This window comes from Ctenocephalides felis, unplaced genomic scaffold (genome assembly GCF_003426905.1).
Source record: "Ctenocephalides felis isolate EL2017-DRISC unplaced genomic scaffold, ASM342690v1 CF-g0.4_SCAFFOLD_01492, whole genome shotgun sequence".
Classification (NCBI taxonomy): domain Eukaryota; kingdom Metazoa; phylum Arthropoda; class Insecta; order Siphonaptera; family Pulicidae; genus Ctenocephalides; species Ctenocephalides felis.
This window is the reverse complement of record NW_020537646.1, coordinates 56,870,817-56,893,128: the sequence shown is the minus strand read 5'-3', so window position 1 is coordinate 56,893,128 and position 22,312 is coordinate 56,870,817. Positions and strand designations below refer to the sequence as shown.

Sequence of the window (22,312 nt, the reverse complement as noted above, 5' to 3'; positions counted from 1 at the left end):
ATTTACTTGCGTGCACTCACAAGGGGCACATGGCAGTTTTAGATATCTATACTGTACAGGTATAATATGTTTGTTATTATTTGACTACACGTAGACTGGCTTGTTGTAACGTTGCTGATAATAGCGATGTGAACAGTTCAACTGTCGGTAATCGAATGGAAATTAAAAGATTAGCTAATTTTTTGTGCAAAAATAACCTTAGTAATGTTATGAAATCATTAAGTGACGACGGCATCAATTGGCATTTTATTCCTGCTAAATCACCCCATTTTGGAGGTATTTGGGAAGTCGGTATAAAATCATGTAAGTCGCATCTAAAGCGAATTTTAGGAAATGCATGCCTTACCTTTGAAGATTTCTATACAATTTTAACACAGATTGAAGCTATTTTAAATTCCATGCCAATTTCTCCTTTGAGTTCCGATCCTAATGATTTAAATCCATTGACTCCTGGCCATTTCTTAATTGGCAAATCCTCAACATCTATTCCCGACCCTAATGTACTTGACATTCCTGAAAATAGACTAGGACGCTACCAGCACCTACAGCGTTTGGCACAACATTTTTGGAAACGCTGGCATAAGGAATACATTTCGGGGTTGCAGAGTAGGCCAATCATTAAAAGTCAGAACCATGGTACTTCTCAGAGAAGATAATGTACCTCCACTGAATTAGCAATTAGGTCGCATTATCGAGGTGCATCCAGGACCAGATAAGGAAGTGCGTGTAGTGACAGTGAAAGTTCAAAATAACGTTTTCAAAAGAGCTGCCACTAAGGTTTGTGCTTTACCCATTGATAATGAACAAAATCATGTGAATATATAAACTAAGTGAAGTGCACAAAATAATGGAACAAAACAATTTTATGACAAACAATTTAATACAATTTAATAACTTTCAATTAGTGACATGAGTTAGTGAAGTTTAAATTAGTTACTTTATATTACTTTCTTAATTTTTTTTAATTACTTATATTATTAGGCTTATAATTAATGTATCTTTAATTTCAAAATAATATTAGTATTATTTCAAGGTGCCCGCCATTTTAAGGATTCCCAATAGTGGTAAACTGAACTATTTTTTGTAGGGGTATCGTATCGTCTCGTATTCTGGTACGATAGCCTGTCGCCTGGCGATGCAGACGACTGTCTGCATTTCATTTCACACATGAACTATTTTTTGTAAGGGTCGTCTGTTATGCTAGGGCTAGACTAGAGTGTCACCGGACTATGACGCAGGTAGTCTAATGTCATTCACAGTTCAAGTACTAAATGCATTAGTAACCTAATATATTTTTAATTTTGATGTAATGGTCTGGACTTTCCATATCAGCGTCGATGATTTTATTTATGGGTCTGCAAAATGCCGTCAGATAATTTCAAGGAATCATCCTTCTCAGATATATTAAGTCCAAGAAATCATCCCCTGTATATGTACAAATTAATGTAACCCGCCTCTTACGGGCGGAGCTAATATTGTTAATCCTAATTTTTAACTTACCGAAGGAGAAGTTTATGTTTTCATAAAAAAATCCGATTCGCTAATTTTATGTTTTCTCGACGTTTCAAGCCATCCTGAATCGAATGAGACCAATTTTGAGAAAAGTATATGTGTGCGTGTGTGTGTGCGTGTGTGTGAACAGATTTTTTGCCGTAAATCGACGTTTTCTCAAAAACGGCTGGACCGATTTAAAAAATTTAAAAGCCATTCGATGTATCGTCATGAGGGCTAGCGTTTCTGAGTTTTGTGTGACGATTGGCCGAGCCGTTTCTTTGTAAATTACAGAAAAGTGAAAAGTTTTTCGTTCACGTTTTAGCCCGCAATTCCTAATCGATTTTGAAAATTCAAAAAGCGTTCGAAAGATATTGGTTGGGAATCGTGCTGATTAGTTTTTGGTAGAGATCGGCCGGGTTGTTTTCTTGTAATAAAGTTTTATTAAAAAAAAATTCGACGATTTTTCTTATTATTTTTTTGGCGGTAGATACCATAGTCTTCTAGATCATATTAAAATTTTACAGCCTTGTCGTAGGGCTGTAAAAATATCGTAGGGCTAGCTTTAAAAATTCTTCAAAGTTTGAAAAAATTAGTATCGTTTTTTGCATTTGTCAAAATTAGACCTTTGATCAATGTTTTCTCAAAAACGGCTGGACCGATTTCAACAATTTAAAGGCCATTTGATGTATCTCAATGTGGACTATCGTTTGTCAGTTTTGTGTGATGATCAGCCAAGCCGTTTTTTTGTAATTTGGAAAAAAGTGTTAAACTTTTCGTGCTCAAACTACCGAATCGATTTAAAAAAATCAAAAACTGTTCGAAAGATATTAGTTAGGCGTGATACTGATTAGTTTTAGATAAAAATCTACCGAGCCGTTTTCTTGTAATTAACTGTTGAAAAAAAGATTTAAGCCAATTTTTATGGACCTTTTTTTGGCGATATATATCACGGTCTTATACAACTTATTGAAATTTTACACCCTTACGACAAAAAATTCACAAACTCACGATTCACTCGACTCACTTGGTATAACGATAAAGTACTTGGTTTTAATGAACATACTGAGCCATTAAAGTCCTATGGAAACTGGTTCAATTATAATAATTGTTGATTTTTGAAAATTTGCCTTTAGAAATTACTCCGAGTCAAAGTGTTTGTTCGTTTTCAATTATGTGTAACAAATCCACTCGGAATACTTTTAATGACTCATAAATCAATTTATTTTTTATTGATTAAGTCGATTATTTCAACATATCGGGAAGTTCATGTAACTTGCCTCAAGGCTAAATACGAAACCAACTAGTTATTTAGTATAAGTTCAGAGCTCAGTATAGAAACACGAACTATCTGATGCCCTTATATTCATCATATTTTATTATAATAAATCTAAATTAATTAACAAACATCGTATTTTCTTTAAATAATCACCGATCACACCAAGAGTTCAATTATAGAACAAATTTAAAAGTGTAGTGGTTAGGATAAGTAAATCGACAAGACCCAGTTAGACGTCGAAGTAATTTTTAAGCTTCGCGCCTTAACAGCGTACTTTGCTCACTCGGAAAATATTTTATTAGCAATGTTGTTCGATAATAAAAAAGAAATACGAGATTCAGCTATTAGAAAAATCTTATATTATCGTAATAATGTGGAAGACCTGACGCAATTGAGAGATTACAAAACACCCAAAATAAATTTCGAATGCATCGACTATACTGGTATGATAGATATGGATGATTATTCAAATATATTCGAACCAGCCTTCACGCTAAATATTCCTCATGAACATCTAGTACAATATCTACAAAGCAATGAGAGTCCGTGGAGTAACCCTAAAATTCCCGTTCACATTCAGAGAACTGCAAAACATGTTCTATTACTGGCTAACGTATCAGAACGCGTATTAGAGCAAAATCGCGATGGAGTTATGACAGCTACACTACAATCTCATAAAAAGCATCCTCGACTGGAAAGCAAAGAAGATTTCAGATATAATTTTCTTTAATTGTATTAGCTAAATGTAAGAAATTTTATTTTAAATAAAAATGTAACTTAAAGTAATAAAAATATATTATTTAAACCATGTCATGTAAATAAATAATAGAATAAATATATGTTATTCCTAAAAACCCAAAAACAATATTTTTCTACAAAAGTAGTTTGACCTGTTTCTATGCAAGATTCTAGGTTACGCTTACTCTCTAATGTTCACTGAAAGTTTACTAGATGTAGTTTGAGATACCCGTAAGTTACCGATTTCAAAAAGCCGAGAAATATTTTTAGCCTGTTACGATGCAAGATTCTAGGTTACACTTACTCGCTAATGTCCCCTAAAAGTTTTAACTAGATTTTATCGATTTCCTCCAAAACGGTAAATGACACGCAAAAACCTTGTTTGTACGAAAGATGCAGAATAAAATTACGAATAAAACGATATATAAATGGTTAAGTGTGTTCATATAATTTTCTCGAGATTTTCTAATATTTCTTTGCTAAAAAAAAATTCAAGTCATTTATCCCTGTGGTAACATTTCGGATACTTCGCGTTTTAAGTCAGTTATCCCTGTGGCAACTTTTCGGATACTTTGCGTTTCAAGTCAGTTATCTCTTCGATGCAAGATTCTGGGTTACACTTATTCGCTAATGTACCCTAAAAGTTTACTTGATGTAGTTTGAGGTATGCGTAAGTTACTGATTTCAAAAAGCCGAAAATTGTTTTTAACCTGTTTTGATGCAAGATTCTAGGTTACACTTACTCGATAATGTCACCTAAAAGTTTTCACTAGTTTTTATCGATTTTCTCCGAAACGGTAAAAGACACGCAAAAACTTTGTTCGTACGAAAGATGCAGAATAAAATTACGAATAAAATGATATATAAATGGTTAAGTGTGTTCATATAATTTTCTCGAGATTTTCTAATATTACTTTGCTAAGAAAAAAATTTCAAGTCAATTATCCCTATGGTAACTTTTCGGATACTTCGCGTTTTAAATCAGTTATCCCTGTGGCAACTTCTCGGATCTTTTGCGTTTAAAGTCAGTTATCCCTGCGGCAACTTTTCGGATCTTTTGCGTTTAAAGTCAGTTATCCCTGCGGCAACTTTTCGGATATTTCGCGTTTCAAGTCAGTTATCTATGTGGCAACTTTTCGGATGCTTTGCAAAATAATATGTATAAATACTGAATATTTTGTTATAAAAGATTCTAAATATTTATAGATTGAAAGTTATTATTGATTTAGTGTATATTACAAATTTAAATAGAAATAGCAACTTGCACGTATTTTGCACATTGATAACTTGCACGTATTTTACATAATGTTGTTAACCTGTTTCGATGCAAGATTCTGGGTTACACTTACTCGCTAATGTACCTTAAAAGTTTACTTGATGTAGTTTGAGGTACCCGTAAGTTACTAATTTCAAAAAGCTGAAAATTGTTTTCAACCTGTTTTGATGCAAGATTCGAGGTTACACTTACTCGCTAATGTCCCCTAAAAGTTTTCACTAGTTTTTATCGATTTTCTCCGAAACGGTAAAAGACACGCAAAAACTTTGTTCGTACGAAAGATGCAGAATAAAATTACGAATAAAATGATATATAAATGGTTAAGTATGTTCATATAATTTTCTCGAGATTTTCTAATATTTCTTTGCTAAGAAAAAAATTTCAAGTCAATTATTCCTATGGTAACTTTTCGGATACTTCGCGTTTCAAGTCAGTTATCCCTGTGGCAACTTCTCGGATCTTTTGCGTTTAAAGTCGGTTATCCCTGCGGCAACTTTTCGGATATTTCGCGTTTCAAGTCAGCTATCTCTGTGTCAACTTTTCGGATGTTTTGCGTTTCAAGTCAGTTATCCCGGTGGCAACTTTTCGGATACTTTGCGTTTCAAGTCAGTTATCTCTGTGGCAACTTTTCGGATGCTTTGCAAAATAATATGTATAAATACTGAATATTTTGTTATAAAAGATTCTAAATATTTATGGATTGAAAGTTATTCCTGATTTAGAGTATATTACAAATTGAAATAGAAATAGCAACTTGCAAGTATTTTGCACATTGATAACTTGCACGTATTTTACGTAATTGTCAACTTGCACGTATTTCAAAAAGCCGAGAAATGTTTTTAACCTGTTTCGATGCAAGATTCTAGGTTACACGAACTCGCGAATGTCCCCTAAAAGTTTACATGATGTAGTTTGTGGTACCCGTACGTTACTGATTTCAAAAAGCCGAAAACTGTTTTTAACCTGTTTCGATGCAAGATTCTAGGTAACACTTACTCGCTAATGTTCCCTAAAAGTTTAATTGATGTAGTTTGGGGTACCCATAAGATACTAAATTCAAAAAGCCGAGAAATGTTTTAACCTGTTTCGATGCAAGATTCTATGTTACACTTACTCGCTAATGTCTCCTAAATGTTTACTTGATGTAGTTTGAGGTACCCGTAAGTTGCTGACATCAAATATCCGAGAAATGTTGTTAACCTGTTTCAATGCAAGATTCTGGGTTACACTTACACGCTAATGTACCCTAAAAGTTTACTTGATGTAGTTTGAGGTACCCGTAAGTTACTGATTTCAAAAAGCCGAGAATTGTTTTTAACATGTTTTGATGCAAGATTCTAGGTTACACTGACTCGCTAATGTCTCCTAAAAGTTTACTTGATGTAGTTTGAGGTACCCGTAAGTTACTGATTTCAAAAAGCCGAGAAATATTGTTAACCTATTTTGATGCAAGATTTTGGGTCACACTTATTCGCTAAAGTTCCCTAAAAGTTTACTTGATGTAGTTTCAGGTATCCGTAGGTTACTAATTTCAAAAAGCCAAGAAGATTTAGAGTATATTACAAAAATTAAACTAGTTGGTTTGGTATTTAGCCTTGAGGCAAGTTACATGAACTTCCCGAATGTGTAAATAATCGACTTAATCAATAAAAAATAAATTCAATTCAGAAGTATTTCGAGTGGATTTATTACACATAATTGAAAACGAACGAACACACACGTTGACTCAAATTTTCTGAAAGCAAATTTTCAAAAATCAATAATTTTTATATTTTAACCAGTTTCCGTAGAACTTTAATTGTTTAGTATGTTCATTAAGACCAAGTACTCTATCGTTATACCAAGTGAATCGTCTAATTTTAATTTTAACAAACGTCCAAAAAACTACTCATTTTTTCAAACTTTGATAATTTTTTAAAATTAAACTACTTGTTATAAGGCCGTGATATTTCAGTAAGTTCTATAAGACCACGATATATATCACCAAAAAAAGTTCCATAAAAATCCGTATGAATTTTTTTTTTCAACAGTTAATTACAAGAAAACGGCTCGGTAGATTTTCACCTAAAACTAATCAGTATCATTCCCAACTAATATCTTTCGAACAGTTTTTGATTTTTCAAAATCGATTCGGTAGTTTGAGCTTAAATGTGGATAAAAAGTTTAACACTTTTTTTCAAATTCCAAATAAACGGTACATGCTTTGGGGCGGGTACATATTTTGGGGCGTTCAGGATGATCCTTAGTATCTGATTTTGAAACTTTTGAATAATTTTCGTGTTGCTCTTAAATGCTGTCCCCCAATGTGCAATTCCGTAAGTCCATATGGGTTTTAGGATAACTTTATAAATCAATAGTTTGTTGTATGTCGATAATTGAGATTTTCTTCCTAGTAGCCAATAAAGGCTCTTGAATTTTTCTTCCAATTGTTTTCTTTTCTTCTGAATGTGTGTTTTCCAATTAAGTTTCCTATCCAGATATATACCCAGGTATTTAACGGCAACTGCTTGTGCTATCTGTTCTCCATTAATAAATATCGGTGGGCAAGTATCTTTCCCCAGTGTGAAAGTGATGTGGACTGATTTTTGGTTGTTGATTCTTAATTTCCAGATTTTGTGCCAAGTTTCAATCATTAGAATGTGACGCTGCAGCAGTTCGGATGCTATTTTAGGGTCTTCATGCTTGGATAGGATGCATATGTCATCTGCAAACGTAGCAATTTCAGTGTCTGGGGTAGTTGGCATGTCATAGGTAAATATGAGGAATAAGACAGGACCTAGCATGCTACCTTGGGAAACGCCAGAGTTAATGTTTCTGAGGGATGAGGTTTGGTTTGCCAGACTAATGTAAAATTTCCTTTCAGTAAGATAGGATTTTAATATTAAGAATAGTTGTGCAGGTAGAATATTCTTTTATTTATGAAGTAGTCCGGCATGCCAAACCTTGTCAAAGGCTTGGGATATATCAAGGAAACAGGCTGAGCAGTACTTCTTTTCGTGTAGAGTAGCATTTATCTGTTCAACGATTCTGTGTATTTGTTCTATGGTGGAATGTAGCTTTCTAAAACCAAATTGATAGTCCGGGATTATAGATTTGTTATAGAGTATTGTTAGAACTTTTTTGAGCAGAAGTTTCTCAAATATTTTGGAGAGGGTTGAAAGTAAACTTATTGGTCGGTATGACTTCATGACTTCAGAAGACAAGGATCCTTATCTGTTTTGGGAATTAGAATTACTTTAGCTACTTTCCACGCCTTAGGAAACACTTTTAATCTTAGGAGAGAGTTGAACAGAATTGTTATGTACCTCAGAGATTTTGGTGGAAGCTGTTTCAGGATTTGGATTGATATAAGATCATGGCTAGGAGGTTTACCTGATCTTGAGACTGTAATTTCATGTTTGACTTCCGATGCCAGAAAGCGGATTTGAGTACACTCTTGGTTGGAAAAGTTTTCAAACTGTATTTCTTCATACGTTTGCTCCTCCTGGAAGTAGTTTTGCGGAAATGGTTGAAATACATTTTCGAAGAAATCAGCAAATAAATCGACCTTTTCTTGATGACTTTTTGCCCAGGAGTTATCATTTTTTCTAATAGGAATTACTGGGAGTATAGGTTGTTTGAAATGTTTAGTAGCCTTCCATATGGAGTAATTCGTATCCTTAGTAGCCGTCAGGTCTTTGATTCTTTTTTCAAGTACGTTGTTGTTGTATTCTTTCAGTAATTTTTTTACTTCTTTACAGGCGCTGTTCAATCTTGTTTTATCTTGAGGAGATCTTGATGTTTGCCATATTTTTCGGAGTCTTCTTTTAATCGCAATATGTTGTTTGATGTACAGAGGATAATTGAGTTCATTACTAGTTGTAATTGAAGGAGTGCTATTTAGTGCCGAATGAGGTAGTGTTTCGGTGAGATGATTTACCGCGTTATTTATGTCGTTTTCAGACTTTAATAACGTATTACAATTTAAGTTGGTATCGAGCAGTTCTCTAAATTTGTTCCATCCGTGAATTTGTTGGTCAGGTAAGGTTTTATGATAATCGGTGGTTGTTTACAAAAAATGGTTAGTATAACAGGAGAGTGGTCAGAGCTCAAATCTAGGCTATTTTGAGGTTTCATGTTACTGATTGTTTTCCCTTTGGTTATGTAGAAGTCTAACAAATCCGGAATTCCGTTTGGGTCGCTCGGCGAATAAGTTGGTTCACCGGTTGAGATCGGGATTAAATTGTTAGTGAGCATGGAGCAGTAGAGTTCACGTCCTCTAGGATTGGTGAGTCTTGATCCCCAGTATGGAAGTTTCGCATTATAGTCACCTCCAACAATAAACTTATTTCCTAGAGCACTGAAAAAAATGTCAAAATATTGTTTAAATATTTTATGTTTTGGGGTAAATGGCAGTAAATGGCAGAAATTGTGATTCTATTTTGAGGAAAGTCAATAGAAATGTTCGTGGCTTGTAGAAACTCATTGCAGTGTGGATCTAACAGAGAATGTTTGATTTTAGACTTTATTATGATGGCTGTTCCACCATGTGGTTTGTCGTCCGGATGTCTAGTACTGTATGTTGTATATTGTGGAATGTTGAGGTAGCTTTTGCTAGTAAAATGTGTTTCACTGATTAGCATTATGTCAATATCGTTATGTCGAAGAAATTGTTTTACTTCGTTGGCGTTCCATATACATAGTTTGTAGTATAAGGGCATCATTTTCTCAAAGGTAGAAGGTTTGTCAAAATGTTCAGCATAGTGCTCATTTGGTCCATGAGAGTTTTCATCATAGCTTTTAGTTCTTGCATGTCTGTTTGTTGGTTACTTGGAGTAATTATTTGCTGTTGATTGTCTGACGACAGTCCTCCTTGGTTTTCCTTGTGGATTCTGTTGCTGTTTATGTTTCTAGAAGTAGCATCAGAGAAGGAAACGTTTGGACGGACGAAAGGTTGAAAATTGTCACTAGGTTGGGCGGATTGTCTTTGCCTCAAAGGAGGGAATCTGCGTCGTCTTTCTTCTCTATAAATGGAGCACCCTCTATAACTGACTGGGTGATCACCAGAACAAAGAGCACATTTAACGCCGGCGTTCACTGGGTCTTTGTGCGATGCGTGAACAGTAATTTTTTGTATGTCGAAGATTTTGACATCTTGTACACTGCGGAACTTCTCTGCTATGGCGCATAGCTTCTATAGTAACATTTTTTCTGTAGAGGTACTCGACGGAGTATAAATCTTTATTAATATTGCTTTGCTCAAGTTCCACTACAAAAATATTAAGTGGAGCTTTTGTTACTCTGTGTTTTATTGTGTAGATGCGTACGACCTTGTGACCGAGTGTAATAATTTCTTCTGTAAGTGTTTCGATGTCAGTGCTATGGTGCAAATTTTTCACCACTACTTTAAATGTTCGCTTACACTTTGCTTGATAGGAGTGTAAATGTGTGCCCTTTTCATGTAGCAACTTTAAAACTATATTGTAGACGTGAGCATCTTTGGTATTAATTTTGACTTGATCGTTTTCTACTATTTTGTATGAGTACTGACCTTTTACACGAGTCTCAAGTAAACCAAATAAAGGTTCAATGTCGTTTACGCCATGTACAAAGATAGGTGGTGTGTTTGATGTTTGTTTGTCGGCATCTTTTTGAACTGATGTGCTTGCTAAAACATCAAAGTAGTTGCTGGTGGGAGTTGGGTTCAGCCAGTATTCCTTTAGTATGTTGTTCCATTGAGGTACTTGGATTCTGACTGTGAGCGTTTTTAATTTTGAACGGTTGTCCAGCCCTGGTTAAGGTCACTAGTATCAACTGATGATTCACTGTTGACATCGTTCATAGCGGTAACTTCCATAACATTTTGACTTGGTTCTAAATTACTATGTTCCATTGTTATATTTTGGCTAATTTTACTAGGAATATTCAGTTTAAGTTGTTTTTTTTTCAATTTTATTGATAGTATCAGATTTTAACATTTCTGGAATAATGTCAGTATTTTTTTAATATTTTTTTCGGCATTTTTGCTAATGCTAGGTTTGATTTTATGTTTAATTTTTGTGTTTCCTAATGACTTTTTTTTGCTTATAATTTCGTTAACCGAATAATCTGCATTGTTTGTGTTATATAATGTTTGTATTGCTCTCGATACGCAAGCACCGATTTCGCCGGGTCGGGTCCCGTTAATCTCGGAATTATTTACCTGCCCGTAGGCAGCGTCACTCATGTCACTAACACTTTTATTTTCACTTAAATTAAACTCGATTGAGTTAATTTTTAATAGTTAGAAAATTAAATTCACTTGCGTGTACCCACAAAGGGCACATGGTTTGTTATTATTTGACTACAGGTAGACTGGCTTTTTGTAACGTTACTGATAACAGCGATGTGAACAGTTCAACTGTCGGTAATCGAATAGAAATTAAGAGATTAGCTAATTTTTTGCGCAAAAATAACCTTAGTAATGTTATGAAATCATTAAGTGACATTTTATTCCTGCTAAATCACCCCATTTTGGAGGTATTTGGGAAGCCGGTATAAAATCATGTAAGTCGCATCTAAAGCGAATTTTAGGAAATGCATGCCTTACCTTTGAAGATTTCTATATAATTTTAACACAGATCGAAGCTATTTTAAATTCCAGGCCAATTTCTCCTTTGAGTTCCGATCCTAATGATTTAAATCCATTGACTCCTGGGCATTTCTTAATTGGCTAATCCTTAACATCTACTCCCGACCCAAATGTACTTGACATTCCTGAAAATAGACTAGAACGCTACCAGCACCTACAGCGTTTGGCACAACATTTTTGGAAACACTGGCATAAGGAATACATTTCGGAGTTGCAGAGTAGGACAAAATGCACAGGCCGTGCAAACCAATCATTAAAAGTCAGAACCATGGTACTTCTCAGAGAAGATAATTTACCTCCACTGAATTGGCAATTAGGTCGCAATTTCGAGGTGCATCCAGGACTAGATAAGGAAGTGCGTGTAGTGACAGTGAAAGTTCAGAATAACGTTTTCAAAAGAGCTGCCACTAAGGTTTGTGCTTTGCCCATTGATAATGAACAAAATCATGTGAATATGTAAACTAAGTGAAGTGTACAAAATAATGGAACAAAACAATTTTATGACAAACAATTTGATACAATTTAATAACTTTCAATTAGTGACATGAGTTAGTAAAGTTTAAATTAGTTACTTTGTATTACTTTCTTAATTTTTTTTAATTACTTATATTATTAGGCTTATAATTAATGTATCTTTAATTTCGAAATAATATTAGTATTATTTCAAGGTGCCCGCCATGTTAAGGATTCCCAATAGTGGTAAACTGAACGATTTTTTGTAGGGGTATCGTATCGTCTCGTATTCTGGTACGATAGCCTGTCGCATGGCGATGCAGACGACTGTCTGCATCTCATTTCACACATGAACTATTTTTTGTAAGGGTCGTCTGTTATGCTAGGGCGATGCAGACTAGAGTGTGCGCCGGACTATGATGCACTAGTCTTTTGTAAGGGTCGTTCAAGTAGGGCTATGCATTAGTAGAGTGTCGCCGGACTATGATGCAGGTAGTCTAATGTCATTCACAGTTCAAGTACTAAATGCATTAGTAACCTAATATATTTTTAATTTTGATGTAATCTATCGGTCTGGACTGTCTATATCAGCGTCGATGATTTTATTTATGGGTCTGCAAAATGCCGTCAGATAATTTCAAGGAATCATCCTTCTCAGATATATTAAGTCCAAAAAATCATTCCCCGTATATGTACAAATTAATTAGGATTAACAATATTAGGGCTAATATTGTTAATCCTAATTTTTAACTTCCCGAAGGAGAAGTTTGTGTTTTCATAAAAAAATCCGATTAGCTAATTTTATGTTTTCTCGACGTTTCAAGCCATCCTGAATCGAATGAGACCAAATTTGGAAAAAGTATGTGTGTGTGTGTGTGTGTGTGTGCGTGTGTGTGAACAGATTTTTTGCCGTAAATCGACGTTTTCTCAAAAACGGCTGGACCGATTACAAAAATTTAAAAGCCATTCGATGTATCGCCATGAGGACTAGCGTTTCTGAGTTTTGTGTGACGATCGGCCAAGCCGTTTCTTTGTAAATTACAGACAAGTGAAAAGTTTTTCGTTCACGTTTTAGCCGCAATTCTTAATCGATTTTGAAAATTCAAAAAGCGTTTGAAAGATATTGGTTGGGAATCGTGATGATTAGTTTTTGGTAGAGATCGGCCGGATTTGGTAGAGATTTTCTTGTAATAAAGTTTTTAAAAAAAAAAATCGACGATTTTTCTTATTATTTTTTGACGGTATATACCATAGTCTTCTAGATCAGGGTTTCTTAAAGTGGGGGTCGCACAGATCTGATACTTTTCAGTCATTATAAATAAAATTTTAAAATTAGTACACAAACTACGTGCAAATATAAGATAATTGCAGACAGGCTTCTCAAGCTTTGCTATTCGGCAGACATTTTTGATAAAATCAATCAATCAACAATTTATCAATGCAGGGAGTCTGCCGCTAATATATTTATGTTAAAAAATTAACTTGAGGCCTTTGTTAAAAAAAATTCTTATATGGAAGAACAGAGTGGAAAGTGGATCGCTCAAAATGTTTCCATTTACTGACGGGTATATAATTAGTAACAATATTTCAATAAAAGATACTCCTATAACAGAAATTATATTTAATCATTTGAAAGATATGGAAGTTTATATGCATAGGTATTTTCCCAATGATATCGATACACACCAATGGATTTGCGAACCATTTTCAATTGAAATCGAAGTAATGAATTTTTTAAACTCAAAAGCAGAATTTGCCGAATTAACTAGTGATACTACCTTGCGACTAAGATTTTCTCAAGTGCCTGTGCATGAATTTTGGATAGAAATGAAATCAGAATATCCCCTACAATCGGAAATAGCAATGAACAATTTACTGCCATTTTGTACAACATATTTATGTGAATCAGCCTTTTCCACATTAACTTATATAAAATCAAAATACCGTTCAACTTTAATAAACATTGAAAATTTATTACGATCTGCACTAACTCAAATTGAGCCTAGAATCAATTATTTGTGTAAAAATAAACAATCACATCCGTCACATTAGTATTGTTTGATATTAATAATATGTATTTATTGAAAAAATTGTTACAAATATTTATTTTTTTATTAAATAAATAAATAAATATATATATATATATATATATATATATATATATATAATTTTGTCATTCTATTCATTGTGTTTTATTACGACCAATATCTCGTCAACGTTTCCATATATATATATATATATATATATATATATATATATATATATATATATTTATAAGGTTGTCAAATATCTCCCTTCCGCTTTTTAGCTCTTTATTCAATGCTTTATAAAAAGTGTTACAGTGATCGGATTTAGTTCAAATATGCGCCGTTTTGTTCGATAATCTGTTTCCATCTAGACGGCAACTTCATAATACCTCCCTCGTAGAAGCCCCCCTCCTTATTTGCGAAGAACTCGGACAGCCACTTTTCACAAGCCTCTTTTGAGTTCAACTTTACACAACCAAGGGCATTCGCCATGGACAGGAACAGGTGGTAATCACTTGGCGCTATGTCCGGGCTTTATGGTGGATGCGATAAAACCTCCCATCCGAGCTCCCGTAGCTTCTGACGAGTTCTGTTCTGATCAACAAAGTGTGTGGTCTGGCGTCGTCCTGGTGGAACACTACACCCTTCCTGTTGGCCAATTCTGGACGCTTCTGGTCGATCGCCTGCTTCAAGCGGTCCAGTTGTTCGCAGTAGATTGTAAAATTAAGCGTCTGGCCATATGGGAGCAGCTCATAGTGGATGATTCCCTTCCAATCCCACCAAACACACAGCAAAACCTTCCTGGCCGTCAATCCCGGCTTGGCCACTGTTTGGGACGATTCACCGGCCTTCGACCACGACCGTTTTTGCTTGATATTGTCGTATGTGATCCATTTTTCGTCGCCAGTCACCATCCGCTTCAAGAATGGGTCGAGTTCGTTCCGTTTCAGCAGCATATCGCAGGCGTTGATTCGGTCCAGAAGGTTTTTTTGCGTCAAATCATGCGGCACCCAAACATCAAGCTTTTTTTTGTATCCAGCCTTCTGCAGATGGTTTAAAATGGTTTCGTGACTAACTCCCATCTCCTGGGCGATGTCACGAGATGCCACATGCCGGTCTAACTCGATATATTCCATGATTTGATCGGTATTTGTCGTCACAGGTCTTCCGCCGGCTGGCTTATCCATGGTGTCGTTTTCACCGACTCTGAATCGTCGAAACCATTCCTCCGCGGTTCGAAGTGATAGAGTACCATCCCCCAAAACACCATTAATCTCACGGAACGTTTCTCTAGCGGATTTGCCTTTAACGAAGGAAAACTTTAAAATAGCGCGAATTTCGGCGTTAGTGAACTCCATGTTTACACGTCTATAACTGTTGAACGCAATATCCAAACTAATCATGCATAGCGTCGTTTTGTAGGTTATGTCAAGACCTTTCAAATTATGTATAGTATTGCCAGATACGAGCTCTGTAGCGCTTTGTACATAGCCGCGAAATTCAAAAGACAAAAAGGCGGAAGGGAGATATTTGACAACCTTTTATATATACAATATATATATATATATATATATATATATATATATATATATATACAATATATATATATGTGTGTGTATATGTATATATATATATATACAATATATATATGTGTGTGTATATGTGTGTGAAATAAATGGATACGTATTCTTTAATTCTTATTTTATTTACATTGTAAAAGAGTGTGATATTACATCTACATCTACGGTTAATATATATTTTATTATTAATTCATTATATGAAGGAGGGGGTCGTTAAAAATTTTCTGAGCTTGAAGGGGGTCGCTATATAAAAAAGTTTAAAAAGCCCTGTTCTAGATCATATTAAAATATTACAGCCCTACGACAACTCGTTTAGCTTTAAAAATTCTTCAAAGTTTGAAAAAATTAGTATCGTTTTTTGGCATTTGTCAAAATTAGACCTTTGGTCAATGTTTTCTCGAAAACGGCTGGACCGATTTCAACAATTTGAAGGCCATTTGATGTATCTTAATGTGGACTATCGTTTGTCAGTTTTGTGTGATGATCAGCCAAGCCGTTTTTTTGCAATTTAGAAAAAAGTGTTAAACTTTTCGTCCACATTTAAGCTCAAACTACCGAATCGATTTTAAAAAATCAAAAACTGTTCGAAAGATATTAGTTGGGCGTAGTTTTAGGTAAAAATATACCGAGCCGTTTTCTTGTAATTAACTGTTGAAAAAAAGATTTAAGCCGATTTTTATGGACCTTTTTTGGCGATATCACGGTCTTATACAACTTATCGAAATATTACGCCCTTACGACAAGTAGTTTAATTCTAAAAATTCACAAAATTTTAGGAAAATGAGTAGTTTTTTGACGTTTGTTAAAATTAAAATTACACGACTTACTTGGTTCTACATCTACGGTTAATATATATTTTATTATTAATTCATTATATGAAGGAGGGGGTCGTTAAAAATTTTCTGAGCTTGAAGGGGGTCGCTATATAAAAAAGTTTAAAAAGCCCTGTTCTAGATCATATTAAAATATTACAGCCCTACGACAACTGGTTTAGCTTTAAAAATTCTTCAAAGTTTGAAAAAATTAGTATCGTTTTTTGGCATTTGTCAAAATTAGACCTTTGGTCAATGTTTTCTCGAAAACGGCTGGACCGATTTCAACAATTTGAAGGCCATTTGATGTATCTTAATGTGGACTATCGTTTGTCAGTTTTGTGTGATGATCAGCCAAGCCGTTTTTTTGCAATTTAGAAAAAAGTGTTAAACTTTTCGTCCACATTTACGCTCAAACTACCGAATCGATTTTAAAAAATCAAAAACTGTTCGAAAGATATTAGTTGGGCGTAGTTTTAGGTAAAAATATACCGAGCCGTTTTCTTGTAATTAACTGTTGAAAAAAAGATTTAAGCCGATTTTTATGGACCTTTTTTGGCGATATCACGGTCTTATACAACTTATTGAAATATTACGCCCTTACGACAAGTAGTTTAATTCTAAAAATTCACAAAATTTTAAGAAAATGAGTAGTTTTTTGACGTTTGTTAAAATTAAAATTACACGACTTACTTGGTATAACGATAGAGTACTTGGTTTTAATGAACATACTGAGCCATTAAAGTCCTATGGAAACTGGTTCAATTATTATAATTGTTGATTTTTGAAAATTTGCTTTTAGAAAATACTCCGAGTCAAAGTGTTTGTTCATTTTCAATTATGTGTAACAAATCCACTCGGAATACTTTTAATGACTCATTTAATTAATTTCAATTAATTAAATTCAATTTATTTTTTATTGATTAAGTCGATTATTTCAACATATCGGGAAGTTCATGTAACTTGCCTCAAGGCTAAATACCAAACCAACTAGTTATTAACTTCCCGTAGGGTAAGTTATTGTAATGGGCCGAAAATCGGAATTGAAAATTTTTACATTTCTCGACGATTTGAAGGTTTCTGAACGTTTTGGCATACCTCAGAAAAAATGGATGTGTGTGTGTGTGTATGTATGTATGGATACAAATTTCCAGTCACGTTTTAGGGCGCACGGATCAACCGATTTGAATGGTTCAAAAAACATTCGATTCCTATTGATAGGGAAAAGAGCTGATTAGTTTTTGGCAAAGGCAGGTCCAGCCGTTTCGGAGATACAGAGCAAAGAGTGCAGAACATAGAAATTGAATTTTTGAAAGAACGGAGTATCCGATTTGAATGATCTAAAAAACATTCAATTAGTAATGATTGAGAGAAGTGTTTATTAGTTTTTGGCAAAGGCAGGCCCAGCCATTTCGAAGATATGGAGCTAAATATGTAAAAAATGGCAGTTTTTGAGAGAACTAAGCGTCCGATTTAAATGATTCAAAGAACTTTCTGCTTGTCTTAACAAAATAATTGATTTTGGAAAAAAAAATGTTGTTCCAACTTTTTTTTTTTTAGTTTTTTGTATATCTTTATTATATTTATAAAAGTATATTTTTAATTCTGACTATAGTTCTAATATACTTTACAAATAATTTCAACTCTGCAATTCAGTTTATATAATTCTTATAAATATTAGACAATGTTACAATATTTATAATAATCTATTTGAAAACATTCAGTATTCCTCGAACATTTCATTACGATACGGGAAGTACCAGCAATTTGCCTTAAGGCACGATGCCATAATTGCCTCAAGACAGAATTTCACTTACAGCTAGTTTAGTATAAGTTCAGAGCTCAGTATAGAAACACCAACTATCTGATGCCCTTATATTCATCATATTTTATTATAATAAATCTATATTAATTATCAAACGTCGTATTTTCTTTAAATAATCACCGATCACACCAAGAGTTCAATTATAGAACAAATTTAAAAGTGTAGTGGTTAAGATAAGTAAATCGACAACAGCGTACTTTGCTGACTCGGAAAATATTTTATTAGCAATGTTTTTCGATAATAAAAAGGAAATACGAGATTCAGATATAAGAAAAATCTTATATTACCGTAATAATGTGGAAGACCTGACGCAATTGAGAGATTACCAAACACCCAAAATAAATTTCGAATGCGTCGACTATACTGATATGATAGATATGGATGATTATTCAAATATATTCGAACCAGCCTTCACGCTAAATATTCCTCATGAACATCTAGTACAATATCTACAAAGCAATGAGAGTCCGTAGAGTGACCCTAAAATTCAGAGAACTGAGAGACATTCAGAGAACTGAGAGACATGTTCAATTACTGGCTAACGTATCAAAACGCGTACTGAAGCAAAATCGCGATGGAGTTATGACAGCTACACTACAATCTCATAAAAAGCATCCTCGACTGGAAAGCAAAGAAGATTTCAGATATAATTTTCTTTAATTGTATTAGCTAAATATAAGAAATTTTATTTTAATAAAAATGTAACTTAAAGTAATAAAAATATATTATTTAAACCATGTCATGTAAATAAATAATAGAATAAATATATGCTATTCCTAAAAACCCAAAAACAATATTTTTCTACGAAAGTAGTTTGACCTGTTTCGATGCAAGATTCTAGGTTACGCTTACTCTCTAATGTTCCCTGAAAGTTTACTTGATGTAGTTTGAGATACCCGTAAGTTACCGATTTCAAAAAGCCGAGAAATATTTTTAACATGTTACGATGCAAGATTCTAGGTTACACTTACTCGCTAATGTCCCCTAAAAGTTTTAACTAGTTTTTTATCGATTTTCTCCACAACGGTAAATGACACGCAAAAACTTTGTTCGTACGAAAGATCGAAAATAAAATTACGAATAAAATGATATATAAATGGTTAAGTGTGTTCATATAATTTTCTCGAGATTTTCTAATATTTCTTTGCTAAGAAAAAAAATTCAAGTCAATTATCCCTGTGATAACATTTCGGATACTTCGCGTTTTAAGTCAGTTATCCCTGTGGCAACTTTTCGGATACTTTGCGTTTCAAGTCAGTTATCTCTGGGGCAACTTTTTGGATCTTTTGCGTTTAAAGTCAGTTATCCCTGCGGCAACTTTTCGGATATTTCGCGTTTCAAGTCAGTTATCTCTGTTGCAACTTTTCGGATGCTTTGCAAAATAATATGTATAAATACTGAATATTTTGTTATAAAAGATTCTAAATATTTATAGATTGAAAGTTATTATTGATTTATTGTATATTACAAATTTAAATAGAAATAGCAACTTGCACGTATTTTGCACATTGATAACTTGCACGTATTTTACATAATGTTGTTAACCTGTTTCGATGCAAGATTCTGGGTTACACTTACTCGCTAATGTACCTTAAAAGTTTACTTGATGTAGTTTGAGGTACCCGTAAGTTACTAATTTCAAAAAGCCGAAAATTGTTTTTAACCTGTTTTGATGCAAGATTCGAGGTTACACTTACTCGCTAATGTCCCCTAAAAGTTTTCACTAGTTTTTATCGATTTTCTCCGAAACGGTAAAAGACACGCAAAAACTTTGTTCGTACGAAAGATGCAGAATAAAATTACGAATAAAATGATATATAAATGGTTAAGTATGTTCATATAATTTTCTCGAGAATTTCTAATATTTCTTTGCTAAGAAAAAAATTTCAAGTCAATTATCCCTATGGTAACTTTTCGGATACTTCGCGTTTCAAGTCAGTTATCCCTGTGGCAACTTCTCGGATCTTTTGCGTTTAAAGTCAGCTATCCCTGCGGCAACTTTTCGGATATTTCGCGTTTCAAGTCAACTATCTCTGTGTCAACTTTTCGGATACTTTGCGTTTCAAGTCAGTTATCTCTGTGGCAACTTTTCGGATGCTTTGCAAAATAATATGTATAAATACTGAATATTTTGTTATAAAAGATTCTAAATATTTATGGATTGAAAGTTATTCCTGATTTAGAGTATATTACAAATTGAAATAGAAATAGCAACTTGCACGTATTTTGCACATTGATAACTTGCACGTATTTTACATAATTGTCAACTTGCACGTATTTCAAAAAGCCGAGAAATGTTTTTAACTTGTTTCGATGCAAGATTCTAGGTTACACGAATTCGCTAATGTCCCCTAAAAGTTTACATGATGTAGTTTGTGGTATTCGTACGTTACTGATTTCAAAAAGCCGAAAACTGTTCTTAACCTGTTTCGATGCAAGATTCTAGGTAACACTTACTCGCTAATGTTCCCTAAAAGTTTAATTGATGTAGTTTGAGGTACCCATAAGATACTAAATTCAAAAATCCGAGAAATGTTTTAACCTGTTTCGATGCAAGATTCTATGTTACACTTACTCGCTAATGTCTCCTAAAAGTTTACTTGATGTAGTTTGAGGTACCCGTAAGTTGCTGACATCAAATATCCGAGAAATGTTGTTAACCTGTTTCAATGCAAGATTCTGGGTTACACTTACACGCTAATGTACCCTAAAAGTTTACTTGATGTAGTTTGAGGTACCCGTAAGTTACTGATTTCAAAAAGCCAAGAAATGTTTTTAATCTGTTTCGATGCAAGATTCTAGGTTACAATTACTCGCTAATGTCTCCTAAAAGTTTACTTGATGTAGTTCAAGATACCCGTAAGTTACTGATTTCAAAAAGCCGAGAAATGTTGTAAACCTGTTTCGATGCAAGATTCTGGGTTACGCTTACTCGTTAATGTCCCCTAAAAGTTTACTTGATGTAGTTTGAGATACCCGTAAGTTGCTGACATCAAAAATTCGATAAATGTCTTTGACCTGTTTTGTAGCAAGATTTCAGGTATGGTTAAGGTACTATTTATTATAGATTTAGAGTATATTACAAAAATTAAACTAGTTGGTTTGGTATTTAGCCTTGAGGCAAGTTACATGAACTTCCCGATATGTGTAAATAATCGACTTAATCAATAAAAAATAAATTCAATTCAGAAGTATTTCGAGTGGATTTATTACACATAATTGAAAACGAACGAACACACACGTTGACTCAAATTTTCTGAAAGCAAATTTTCAAAAATCAATAATTTTTATATTTGAACCAGTTTCCGTAGGACTTTAATGGCTTAGTATGTTCATTAAGACCAAGTACTCTATCGTTATACCAAGTAAATCGTCTAATTTTAATTTTAACAAACGTCCAAAAAACTACTCATTTTTTCAAACTTTGATAATTTTTTAAAATTAAACTACTTGTCATAAGGCCGTGATATTTCAGTAAGTTCTATAAGACCACGATATATATCACCAAAAAAAGTTCCATAAAAATCCGTATGAATTTTTTTTTTTCAATAGTTAATTACAAGAAAACGGCTCTGTAGATTTTCACCTAAAACTAATCAGTATCATTCCCAACTAATATCTTTCGAACAGTTTTTGATTTTTCAAAATCGATTGGGTAGTTTGAGCTTAAATGTGGATGAAAAGTTTAACACTTTTTTTCAAATTCCAAACAAACGGTACATGTTTTGGGGCGGTACATATTTTGGGGCGTTCAGGATGATCCTTAGTATCTGATTTTGAAACTTTTGAATAATTTTCGTGTTGCTCTTAAATGCTGTCCCCCAAAGTGCAATTCCGTAAGTCCATATGGGTTTTAGGATAACTTTATAAATCAATAGTTTGTTGTATGTCGATAGTTGAGATTTTCTTCCTAGTAGCCAATAAAGGCTCTTGAATTTTTCTTCCAATTGTTTTCTTTTCTTCTGAATGTGTGTTTTCCAATTAAGTTTCCTATCCAGATATATACCCAGGTATTTAACGGCAACTGTTTGTGGTATCTGTTCTCCATTAATAAATATCGGTGGGCAAGTATCTTTCCTCAGTGTGAAAGTGATGTGGACTGATTTTTGGTTGTTGATTTTTAATTTCCAGATTTTGTGCCAAGTTTCAATCATTAGAATGTGACGCTGCAGCAGTTCGGATGCTATTTTAGGGTCTTCATGCTTGGATAGGATGCATATG

General features: G+C 33.8%; 1 protein-coding gene across 1 annotated transcript; it reads left to right on the top strand.

Moving 5' to 3' along the window:
• The first annotated feature begins 209 nt into the window (after positions 1-209).
• LOC113371436 lies at positions 210-656 on the top strand. The gene has a single exon (XM_026612063.1). The coding sequence runs from the start codon at positions 210-212 to the stop codon at positions 654-656; it is 447 nt and encodes a 148-aa protein (XP_026467848.1).
• The last annotated feature ends 21,656 nt before the right edge of the window (positions 657-22,312 follow it).